The sequence below is a fragment of the Grus americana genome, chromosome 12 (genome assembly GCF_028858705.1).
Source record: "Grus americana isolate bGruAme1 chromosome 12, bGruAme1.mat, whole genome shotgun sequence".
NCBI lineage: Eukaryota > Metazoa > Chordata > Aves > Gruiformes > Gruidae > Grus > Grus americana.
The window spans coordinates 11,508,032-11,520,038 of NC_072863.1; the positions used below are offsets into that span (position 1 = coordinate 11,508,032).

At 53.2% G+C, this 12,007-nt stretch overlaps 1 protein-coding gene across 7 annotated transcripts in view; it reads left to right on the top strand.

The window, feature by feature from the left end:
- DRP2 (dystrophin related protein 2) overlaps positions 1-12,007 on the top strand; it is a 31,514-nt gene that overhangs the window by 12,990 nt on the left and 6,517 nt on the right. For 3 of the 7 annotated variants that reach the window (XM_054839882.1, XM_054839879.1, XM_054839885.1), the window contains 14 exons: positions 1,197-1,330; positions 2,116-2,272; positions 3,424-3,544; positions 4,058-4,326; positions 4,796-4,942; positions 5,463-5,541; positions 6,684-6,744; positions 7,140-7,201; positions 7,476-7,550; positions 9,543-9,744; positions 9,950-10,035; positions 10,754-10,914; positions 11,053-11,219; positions 11,532-11,643. In XM_054839882.1, coding sequence (XP_054695857.1) covers positions 1,197-1,330; positions 2,116-2,272; positions 3,424-3,544; positions 4,058-4,326; positions 4,796-4,942; positions 5,463-5,541; positions 6,684-6,744; positions 7,140-7,201; positions 7,476-7,550; positions 9,543-9,744; positions 9,950-10,035; positions 10,754-10,914; positions 11,053-11,219; positions 11,532-11,643 — 1,833 coding nt within the window. The remainder of the gene's footprint in view (positions 1-1,196; positions 1,331-2,115; positions 2,273-3,423; positions 3,545-4,057; positions 4,327-4,795; positions 4,943-5,462; positions 5,542-6,683; positions 6,745-7,139; positions 7,202-7,475; positions 7,551-9,542; positions 9,745-9,949; positions 10,036-10,753; positions 10,915-11,052; positions 11,220-11,531; positions 11,644-12,007) is intronic. The other 4 variants (XM_054839883.1, XM_054839881.1, XM_054839884.1 and 1 more) reach the window with 2 other exon arrangements.

Genomic DNA, 12,007 nt, shown 5'->3' on the forward strand with positions numbered 1-12,007 from the left:
GCCCTTGGACAGGACAAGTGACAAGTATCTGCACATTCCCCTTGGAAGAGCTTCTGCCTTCCCCCAGAGGTGGCTGCCCTTCTCTGGCAAAGGGGTGCCTGTTGTATGTGCTGTTTAGAAAGTGCTAATGCAGTTAATTATGGTTGATTAATCACCTGGGGATAATTATCACAAATAATCTCTAATACCAAAGTAGCATTAGATTGAAATTCTGCCATTTCCCCAACAAAGCACATCAATGTCTCACTTGTGAAATGCAGTGTGTCCATGTGTTTTGCACAACAAACTGTTTTTCAGAGAGGAAATCCTCTCTTGCTCACTGAGTCCTGTGTGAGATGCTTCCAGTCCTGCTAGTGTGTGTTGCTGTCATCAGCAAGTACACCAATGTCTTTGCTGCCATCATGAGCAGGAGCATGATAGAGTGTGAAAGGCTTAGGAGGGGATTCCTTTCCATATCCACCAAGGATTTGCTGTCCAGGGATCAGCACCTGGTTTTCCAGGCTGAGTGGCATGGTGCAAAGTGTGCGTCCTTTGTGTGGCTGGGTTAGGTTTTGCTGTCATCTGCTCCACGGCCTCTCAGAGCATCCTTCCCACCACTGATTTTCTGGAGAGGTGCAGAGGAGAAGCAGCATCTCTGGAGGAGAAGGAGCATCTCAGATTTGCTGTGCAGGCAAGGAAATACCCTTGTGCTTCTGTAGAGAAGCAGGTGGAGCTCCCAGTACTGGACATGGTGTAAAGGAGGTTGGTGGTTCCCCTTGGTCCATAGGAACAATAGGACCCATGGTATTTGCCTCTTCTCAAAGCCCGCCAGTCATGTATGACATGGAAAGAAATAGCTGTTAGCCCTGCAGGTACTGTGAAACATCAGGGCCATCTCTGATTTAATACCTAGCAGTAGATAAGTTGGTTGCTGGGTAACTGAGGATCACAGAGATCCTGCAGAACAGGAGATGTGCAGTAAGCCCTTCCTTCAACCTTTGCTCTTAGTGCTGCTGGAGCTGGCCCTGCATCCTTCCTCCAGACGTGGCCACGAGCTTCCCTGGAGCTGCTAACAGATCCCTCCTGGAGCAGGGCAGCCCCCTTGCAAGTTGAAAAGCCAGGCAGGGTCAGGACAGAGGGTGGTAGGTGTCCCCAGGCAAGTGCCATACGCAATGGGCAGTGATCTCTGGATGCAGTGTGATTCTGTTTCTGCCCAGGTTGAAGCCTCACAGGATGGCGCAGGACCTTCGTGTGTAACCCCTCGGGCTCTGAGTGGTGCCGCCAGGCACCAGGCCCCTTTGGAGATGAATCTTTGCTGGAATGAGATCAAAAAGAAATCCCACAGCCTTCGGTAAGAGTCCCTGCCTGGAGCAAGCTCCAGGGCTGGCCTGGCCTTCCAGCCTTGCCTGCTGCATGTGCTTGTCAGGACGTTTTCGAACTTGTTCGTTTGATGAGCCACATGAATTCATGGTGATCTTGTCTCTGTTTCCCCTCCAGTCCACAGGCCTCTGAGTCTTTCTCCCTACACTCCCTTATTTCCACCTATCCCATCCTCTTCTCCCTCCCTTCCTTCATTCCTGCTTGCTTTCTGATGCTTTCTCCATCCTCTGCCACTCCTGTCACAGCGGCTTGTCTCTTTTTGCCCCACAGCCTTGCCACCACCTCCTCTGTGCTTGTCCCTTTGCGTTGAGCCTTCTCCACTGCACGGGGGGAACACACCTTCCAGAGTTTCAGAGGTTGCAGCTCCACAGCCAGCATGACAGAGAGCTTAACTGGGGCGTGTTAATTGTTGCCTGCCTTAATGCAAGGCTCCTGGAAGCTGCCCAGTCATGTAAATGCTGAGCCAAGCCCCCTGTGCTAGCCAGAGCACAGCCCTGACCCACAGACAAATGCGGAGCGACTCTGTCCTCACCTCTGAGGTGATGAATAGCCTCTCCCTAATGCCTCCGTGCTTCATCCAACCTGGCAGTAAGGCATCTGTGCTGGCTGAGGGTCATGCACAGCCCGTGCTGAGGTGTGTTTCCAGTCACTGATGGGGTTCTGTGGGTGCTGCAATGCTGTGCCTCCCCTCCCTGGGGAACCTGTTCCTCTCTTGTCTGTCTGATCACCATCCTGCTCTCCTTGCTCCCCTGCCAGGGCTCGACTGGAGGCCTTTTCCGACCACAGTGGGAAGCTGCAGGTGCCTCTCCAGGAGATCATAGACTGGCTCGGGCAGAAGGATGAGGAGCTTTCAGCACAGCTGCCCCTGCGGGGCGATGTCCTCCTGGTGCAGCAGGAAAAGGAGATGCACGCGGTATGTTCCCTTGTGCGTCCCTGCCACCGTTCACTGCTAAGTTGAGCTGCAGGTGGGCAGCCCTGCCTTGGACCCCTGCTTTGTGTCACTGTCCCTGCCCACAGCCTATGAGTGAACCAGTCCTTGCCCATCTCCATCTCTGCTTCCCGTGGAAAGGCAGAGCCCCAATCCTGTAGCAAACACCCATCGCACATGACAGGAAGAGCCCATCTGGTTTTAGACAATAAATCTGCATTACAGGCTCAAGTCATCTGCAGGTGCTGCAGCTGGTAGTGGGCCCCATCACTTCTCTTCTAGTTTCCTCCTTATGTCCTACCTCTGCAACAGAGGGAATTGTCTCTCACTGGCCTCTGCTTTTGGAATCCTGGGGCCTGAGGAGGTCCGTTGGTCTAAAGGCAACATGGTGGTTGTGACATGAGTGATTCCTGCCATAGCACATTAACATATCTGAAACTGGGGTACACCCAGACAGATCAGAGTTTCCTGCTTCCCTGATCAGAGCATTTCCATCTCGCTGCAAGTAGCTGTTGGGCTTTACTTGATTTTACCTTGAAAACAAAACTAAACTGTTGCTTACTGTTGCTATCCCTCATCCTCGCTGGAGCTAGCCACTTCCCCAGTGCACAAATATCTGATCCAGCATACAGCACCAGTGGGGTGCTGCAGTTGGAGGGGAGGAGAAGACATCCTAAACCAGCCTGCCTCCAAAGTCTGCCCTGGCAGATATGCCCCTTTGGGGCATCCTGCTGTTCCCCTCCTTGCTCCTCCAGCAGCTGGACCTGTTGCTGAACAGCTGCTGGAAGGACTGTTTGCATGACCATGCTCTCGCTGCGTCTCCAAGCAGTGCCTGTGAAAGCATCATCAATAAAGCAGTTCCTCTTGTGCAGCCCTGGCTCAACACACCCTTCTGGGCTCATTGTTCTGCCCCCCTCCTCCAGCAAAGCTGCAGTCCAGACCTCTGCAGAAGCCACTTTCTTGCAGGTGGTCATTCCTTCCCTGAAATGCAAAAATATTTGTTAACTTCTCTCTGTGTCTCCAGTGAGTTTTGGGCACTGGAGTGAATAAATCACTACAGCCCTTGGTGAAGGGGGCAGCAGGGGCACAATTCTCCAGCTCAGCCTGCTGTCTCATCTCTGTGCTCTGCTCTCCAGGCTTTCATGGAAGAAGTGAAGTCTCGGGGACCATACATTTACTCTGTCCTGGAGTCAGCACAGGCCTTCCTTTCCCAGCATCCATTTGAGGAATTAGAAGAACCAACTCCAGAAAGCAAAGGTCCGTGAAGGTCTCCCTTCCTCGTTCTCCCATAGCACAGCTCCTCCTAGGCTGGACTGGAGAGGATGGAGTGGAGGTGGTTGGTGTAGCACAAAGCGGCACGTCAGTGCTCTGCCTCATGCCATCATGCACCAGGCCGTTTCCAGTCCTTTGGCCAGAGGTCAGACTGGTGCAGTTCTGTACCGGGTGAAGGCAGAGGCTACTGGTGCAGCCTGTGATGGAGTGCATCTCATGAGACAGTATCTGATGTGCTCTGGGGTAGGTTTTTAAAGGGCAGCAAGGTTTCTGTCTGTGAGTACAGAGAGCAGAAAGAAGTCTGTGGGCAGGCTGGCTATCTAGAGGAGCTGGTGCAGAGATGGATATTATTACTGCTTGGTTTCCTTCCCTCTTTCCAGTTTTTCCCTAGACATTTTTATCTCATTTTTCCCTGCCCTCCTGCCATCTCTTGCCCACTCTCCTCTGGGCTGGGCTCTCATTTTTGTTCTCCATTGCCCTTTTGCTTTGCCTCCACAGATGTCTCTCCCCGGCACCGGATCCAAAACATCAGCCGCTTTGTCTGGAAGCAGGCGAACGTGGCCAGTGAGCTATGGGAGAAGCTCACGGCCCGGTGTGTGGATCAGCACCGTCACATTGAACGGACATTGGAGCAGCTGCTAGAGATTAAAGGGGCCATGGAGGAGCTCAGCACAACACTGGACCAGGCTGAAAGCGTGCGCGAAACCTGGGAACCCATTGGGGACCTCTTCATTGACTCCTTGCCAGAGCATATCCAGTCAACCAAGGTACTTCTGGCTCTGAGCAGGCTCTAGCCTTGGCCCCAGAGGTGATGAGATGCTGCTTCCCAGGAGGGTAGTGCTGCTCCTTGTCACTTGGGGTCTCAGGGGCCAGGTCCTCCCTCCAACAAGTCCCTAGCTTGTGAGGGTGGATTTAGGCTGCTGTGTCCTGAGCAATTGGCTGTGCTGAGCACCTTGTCATGGCACAGACCTTACACAGGTACAGTGGCTCAGCATAGATGAGCCATTGTCCACGTCCCACTTCTCAGGAGATTTGAGCAATCTCCAGCCTGGCTGGTTTGTTTTGGGTTTTTTTTCTCTGCAAAGGTACCCTGTGGGAGGGTTAGTCAGCAGTGTCTTGCCAGCTACTAGCCCACCCTAGCTTGTGTCAGAGGAATCAGATTCATCATGACTGCTTACCTGCTGCTTTTCCTTCTTCCACTGCCCTGTGCCTGTTCCCCTGGGCACGGGACTCCAGCTGTTCAAAGAGGAGCTCTCCCCTATGAAGGATGGGGTGAAACTGGTCAACGATCTTGCGCACCAACTTGCCATCTCAGATGTCCACCTGTCCATGGAGAACTCCCGTACGCTGGAGCAGATCAACATGCGCTGGAAGCAGCTGCAGGTGGGAAGGAGTCAGGACCAAGCACTGCAAATAAACCACAGGTGGGAGGATGCTGGGGAAGGGCTGTAACTGCTGAGCTTCAAGGATGATAAAGTAAGGCTTGGCATAGCAGGGATGGTATAGCTGGTGTTCCTGGAGGAGGAGGGCAACTGTTCAGTGTGAGGAAAGTGGCTGGTAAATCCTTAGAGGTCTTGAGCTGGAAAAGGCAATGGGAGGAACAAAGGATGCTGTCTGAGGGGAATCAGGATCTGATGGGGGGGTCAGTACCAGCTGTGGCTGCTTTGATGTCTCTGAAAATATGGATACAGGTGAGCTGGAGATGTGGCCTATGTTACCTCAGCCTGTGGGAGGAGGTGTAGAGGGCGAGTAGACTGGGGAATACAAATATCAAGGCAGGTGAGGAAGGAAAAGGACCTGCATGCTGGAGCATGCCTGAGTCTGTCCACAAGCCTTCCTGAATGGGGCTTCAATCTGAAATGCCTGATGGGCTGCCACTGAATTCTTCTGTCCCATTCTCCAGGCCTCCATAAACGAACGCCTGAAGCAGCTCCAAGACGCCCACCGGGACTTTGGACCAGGCTCCCAGCACTTCCTCTCCTGTACGTGAGCAGGTCCTCCTGGCTTCCTGCCATGAGACTGCCTCTGCAGTCTCCAGTGGCACAGGAGAATGGAGTGCAGAGTCCTGTTGCTGAGCCCAGAGCCAGGCATACAGCTAGAAAAGGGCCCAGGCCTGGTGCACAGGAACCAGAGCAGAAGGCATCTCCCAAAGTTAGCATTGTGCTACCTCACCTTGTGGGACCAAGGGTGGTACATGAGTGTGGTTCCCCTTCAGAGCGTGGAGCTGTGACACTCACAGCAGCAGCTCCAGGTGATACTGGGACTATGCCAGCCTTGGAGACAACAGATAGCTGAAAAAGGCAATCCTCCATATCCCATGTTAGTCATTCAGAGGCCAAAAATGTGCATATTAAGGAGGTTTGCATTCACATGGCAAGGCAGAGGAATGCTGTTCCTACAGAGCTGAGCTGTTGCTGGCTGACAGCTCTCAGACCTGCAAAGGATGGGCAGCAGGTTGTGCTCCAAAATATGGGGTCTGTCCTTGGAAATGCTGAGCCCTGCAGAGTCCCCAGATGTCAGTGGGGTTTGTTGGTCTGTGTTTCTCTGCAGACCAACTATCTGAAAGGAAGAGCAACTTTTCCAGTTGCTGCCTGTGACAAGAGAAGATAGCTGAGGGTCGTAAAAGGGCTTTCATCCTCTAGATAACAAACACAGGGTGGCAGGCAACTGGTATGGGATGCGTCTTCATCTTCCCAAGATACTGTAGCTGACACATAGAGCATGAGTAATGGGAACAGCAGATATTGTGGGTGCCCAAGCCTGGCCATAACAGGCAGTATTCTGTGTATGCCCAAATCCTTGCTGCTAGGAGCCCTGCCCACTGGTGACTACAGCGTTGCCTTGCACATCATCAAAAGCATCAGGAAGTGTCCTTTCCTGAGTTCTGAGCTCAGCCAGATTCAGAGCCCCTGTCTCAAGAGAGGCAAGACGCCTCTGACAAGACCAGCAATCTTGTGCCTCTCTTATAGGCAGCATCCGCTTGCCCATTCCAACACCCCCAGTTGGTGATTTAGGAAGGCACAGCCTCTTCAGAGGCACCCACCCGCTGGGCTCTCATCAGAAACAGCATCAACCTAAAGGAGTGTTTGGTGTTGATCTGACATTTCTGTCTCTCTCCTTGCAGCGTCTGTACAGGTCCCCTGGGAGCGAGCCATTTCCCCCAACAAAGTGCCATACTACATCAAGTGAGTGCACTCCCAACCACAGCCCGTGATCTTCTCTGGCCCAGTGGGAACAGAAACTGCGGACCAATTAAGAGCAGGGGGCAGTGAGCGGATTGGTCTGAGCAGAGCCAGGCTTTTCCTGCCTGCCAAGATGCCCAGATGAGGGCGCACACTGGCTGGAAGGACGGGGGGGGGGGGGCGGGGCGGGGCGGGGGTTGTTGGGGGAGGGGGCATCAAGTGGGGGCATTATCCATGCTGCTGTGGCTAGCGAGTATGTTCACTGGGGTGCAGCAGCCCCATCATCTGCAGGCACTGGGGGACTTGCTATCAGGGCTGGCCAGGTCCTTTTTTTAATCTCTCGTGGCAGCTGCTTAATTTGCAACTTGACTTTTGGTTTCCTTCTATTTTCCTTCCAGCCACCAGGCCCAGACGACATGCTGGGACCATCCAAAGATGACGGAGTTGTACCAGACGCTGGGTAAGGAGGCTGCCGCAAACCCATTCAAGTACCATCCACCTTTTCACAGCTTGGGGGTGCTATGTGAGATCCTTCCAGCCCACCTGCTCCTCTCTGCAGCACAGGGCCCCCCAGAGCAATGGCATGTGACCCTCTGCTGGGGTCTGCACCTCTTCCTCCTGCATGCACTCTGCTTCTGCTGTGGGACTGGTGTCTGGGAACTGCAACTGTTCATTCCTGCCCTGGAGATAAGGATGTCAAGCTATGGTTTTATTCTTTTCCTGTCTTATTGCAGCTGATTTGAACAACATCAAGTTCTCAGCATATCGGACAGCTATGAAACTACGACGGGTGCAAAAAGCCCTGCGATGTGAGTGCAGGAAGTATTTCCCTCCTGCTGGGTCTCGCTTGACAGTGGCATTAAACTAACACAAGCTTTTATCAGCACATCAAAGGCAGGAGCCCACCGGGCCTGTGGCTGGAAAGCTGAGTAAATCCAGCAGCAAGGTGTCTGTGTCAAGGCCTTTCTTTGCAAGCTTAGGGTGGAAATGCCTCAAGGGCAGATGTTAGTGAAAGGGATTTGGTCCAGCTCAGAGTTACAAAGCTGTGGGATCAAGCAGGGGCTCATACAGGAGCTCCAAGGGAGCCTGGAGAAGCTGTGGATGTCACCGAGAGCAGAAACCAGCATCACAGGCAGGGGCATAGAGCACTCCACTACTTAAAGAGGAGGAAGGGAGCCAATAAACCTGACTTCTGCACTGTTGGTAAAACTCCAGTTAAAAGGAGAATTAATAGCCAGGTGAATATGATGCAACAGGAGTTCAAAACAATGTGTGGCTTTCCAAGAGGCAGCTGCTCCTTGGAAACAGCAGAAGAGTTTCTGGGGGAATTGGTGAGCAAGCAGATGGGAATCTGATAGATGTGGCACCCTCAGCTGCCGGAGAGCTTTAGGCAAGGCCTCTCACCTAAGGCTCTGTCAAAATTAAACAGCAGTAGGATGAGGGAAAACCCTCTCTGGAATTATTCATTTGGGGAGAAATACAGCCAGGTGGCAGTGGGGTCCCAGGCAAGACCTGTGCTCCTTGACGTCTTGTGAAGGGCCTGGATGAAGGCAATGAGTGAGGGTGAGAGGAGGTTTGGTACTCAAGGGAGTTAAACCCTTGCTGCAGAGTAGTTTCCTGACACTGTGGCAACCAGGCTGACCCATACCCAGGCACATTCAGGGCTGATGTAGTGTAAATGGGGGAGAGCAGCAGTTAGCTTTTGCCACTGTGCAAAGATGTCTATGCAGCAGCGGCCGCAGAAGCACCAGGCATGGTGAAGAAAAGGGCAGAAAGCAAAGCAGAGCCTTTCTGTGTGCTGCTTGTGCGTCTTTGGTTGCCCATTTCTTGCATCTCACATGCTGTGCTGGTGCCTTCTTCCCAGCCCAGAAATGACGTGGAAAAATGTGAATAAGTGCTTCTCATTCAAGACGTACTTGAGAAGGGCAAGGAGACTGCCAAGGCAGTTTCCCCATGATGAAAGGTTTAGTGGAGTGAGTGGCCGTGTAGGAAAGAGGCAGTGTGGGACACGTCAGAGCCATATGCAGTAAGTTGACAGTGTGGACACAAGGGTGAGCAGGAGCGAAACTCACTGGTGTGTGAACTGGGGGTTCCCAGTGCAACTATTAGCAGCTTTGACAGGAGAAGAGAGGACTCTTCCACAGAGTGAAGTTACAGTGTGGAAATGGCACATGATCCCCTGGGCATTGAGAACATAAATCATCTCAGAAATGGAAAGACTTTCAGGAAAGAAAAATTGCTGGCTGCTAAAGCTGATAGCACATATGATCAGCAGCCATAGAAATCTGAAAGCAGGGTAGCCAGAGTAGTTGACACTGTCCTAGCCCTCTTTTTTGGTTTGTGCCTCGACACCTACTGCCGGTCAGAGCTGGATACAGGGCTGCTTCACCTCTGGGCAGCTGCTCATAGGGTCTGTGTGGCTCTGTGCCCTCTCACCTCCCCACTCCAGCCCCACAGGGAACCTGGCATGTGCAGAGGTCAGCTCTGAGCATCTGTGGCTCCACACAGAGCCTTTCATGGGTAGTGTTTTCATGGCCATGGCTGGCCACAGCAGCAGGGAAGGAAGGTCACACATAATGGTGGCTCAAGTTGACTATAGGTGGAGATGTGGATATTTTGGGAGGGGTTTATGGGTGGGAGAGAAATTCTGGGACCTGTGCCCATCCTGCCAGCATCTTCCCCACCACAGTGGGGCTGAGACTACCCCACATCAGGGCAGGGCTGTGTCTCCCTCCTCTTGGTTCTCACCTCTCCCATTTTTCTCTCTGCCTCTGATCCTTCTGCCTGTGCTTTCTGCACAGTGGACATGGTGACCCTGGCTACCGCCTTGGAAATCTTCAATGAGCATGACCTGCAGCCCAGTGACCGGGCGATGGATGTGGTGGAGGTCATCCACTGCCTGACCACCCTCTACGAGAGGCTGGAGGAGGAGCGGGGCATCCTGGTGAATGTGCCGCTCTGTGTGGACATGAGCCTCAACTGGCTGCTGAATGTCTTTGACAGGTACCGGTCCCTCAGCATCCCCCTGAGCTGTGGGGCTGCCATGCTTGGAAAGAAACCTCCATTCTGCTCTTCCAGCTGGCAGCGCTGCAAAAAGGTCCTGGCCACTAGCAAGGGGGCTGACTGGTGTGGGCTTGCCTTGCTGGCCCCTCTGCATAAAAAAAACCTTCAAAACATTTGCAAATCTGTGCAATATCTCACCTTGCAGTGGCCGCAGTGGGAAGATGAGGGCTCTCTCCTTCAAGACGGGCATTGCATGTCTGTGCGGGACAGAGGTCAAGGAGAAGTTTCAGTGTGAGTCTCCCATTCCCTTCCCTCAGGGCCTGCTGTGAAGTAACCTGGGGAAAGTGGGAGTGCTTTTGCTTCCTGGCTTAGCCCTTCTTTGCCCAGAAAGAGCAGAGAGACAGTTTCCTGCAGTGACTTATCTGTTTGCATCACCACCTTTCCCTCCCCAAGCCTACACCACTTAAATTAGGAGGCATTTTTGCAGACTGACTAGTGCTGCAGTGATCTTGCTTGCATGGCACTATAAGGAACAGTGCAGAGAAGGCAAACAGGCAACAGTTATCCAGTGCTTCCCAGAAGGAAAAAACCTGGGGGTGCATGGCTGGGAAGTAGGTTTCAGACAAATTAAAGGAAGCCCCTTTCCTCACTGCATTTTAACCATGGTACTCTCTGCCATGAGATACTGCAGAGGGGTTAGCATAGGAAGCACCAACAGGTTAAATAAAGGGATTGGGCAGATTCATAGAGTACAGGCCAGCTGTGTCTGTTAAAGAAGTGATGTATGTAAATTCTGTTTCAAGAAGACTCTAAACTCCTGATTATTGGGAATACTGGTAAAGGTTATTTAATCATATTTCAGTTTTCCCCTCTTATTTGAGCTCCCTGCCAGAGATAGGTGATGGAGCCCCTGCTCTGATCCACACACCACTCTCCCATGCCTGCATCCTGCCCAGTATGTCAGGACATCAGTCATGTCTCTAACAGGGCTGTGTGTCCATCCTGCCAGCAGATCTCTTCAGCCAAGTGGCGAATGCCGGGGGACTGTGTGACCAGCGGCACCTTGGCGTCCTGCTCCACGAGGCCATCCAGGTCCCGCGCCAGCTGGGGGAGGTGGCGGCGTTCGGGGGCAGCAATGTGGAGCCCAGCATCCGCAGCTGCTTCCGCTTTGTGAGTAGGGTGCCGTGGCCTGTGCCACCCCCGCTGCAGCAGCCGTGCTGGGGAGAGACTCCTGGAGGTGGCAAGGAGCTTGTACCCCATCACAGCTAGGTCCCAGCTCTAAGCAACCCTTTCCTCTCCCCTCCCCAGAGCAACGGGAAGCCTGCCATTGAAGCATCCCAGTTCCTGGAGTGGGCCAACCTGGAGCCGCAGTCCATGGTGTGGCTGGCCGTGCTGCACCGGGTGACCGTGGCTGAGCAGGTGAAGCACCAGACCAAGTGCTCCATCTGTCGGCAGTGCCCCATCAAGGGCTTCAGGTAAGAGTTATGGGACATTAGCCCCCAAGGGAAGTGCATGGTGTTCTGCAGGAGGGAGCTACATTTGCTCTATGCTGTTGAGGGAACCGAGAGCTCTGCAGCAGCAGTGTTTCAGGCAGGTCAGACCAGGTGCCAGCAGAGAGGAAGGAGCAGAATGCTTTTCTGGGGACTTCAGCCATCAGCACTGTGGGTTCAGTGGGGTGCAAGAGCAACACAGACCACCTCTGTCCCCTGCTGAGCTCTCCTTGGGCTCCAAAATGATGTGGTTTTGCTGACTGTCACTGTCTCCCTATGGCCTCTTGATCTCTCCAGGTATCGGAGCCTGAAGCAGTTCAATGTGGATATCTGCCAGACTTGCTTCCTCACTGGGCGAGCCACCAAGGGCAACAAGCTGCACTACCCCATCATGGAGTACTACACCCCGGTATGGAACTGGGTTGGACTGGGAGGGTCTTGGCTCAGAGCAGGTCCCCATTGACAGCAGCTGCCTTGCAATGTTTAGGCTGGTGCAGCCCCAGAAGTGGATCCCTTGTATGTTTTTGTTCCCCTCCACGTGCTGGAGGTTGCCTGTGCCCCTGCTGTTCTGGGGATCATGGTAAACAGGATACACGGCATCCATTGCTGCCAGCTTGGCTTTTGCCAGGCCCTGTGACCGGCTGACAGAGCTGCTGTGTGCCCTCCTTGCTTCCTCAGTGTCCTGGTTTTCAGCTGGGATAGAGTTAATTTTCACCAGAAGCTGGGACAGGACACAGCCAGGACAGGTGACCCAAACTAGCCAAAGGGGTATT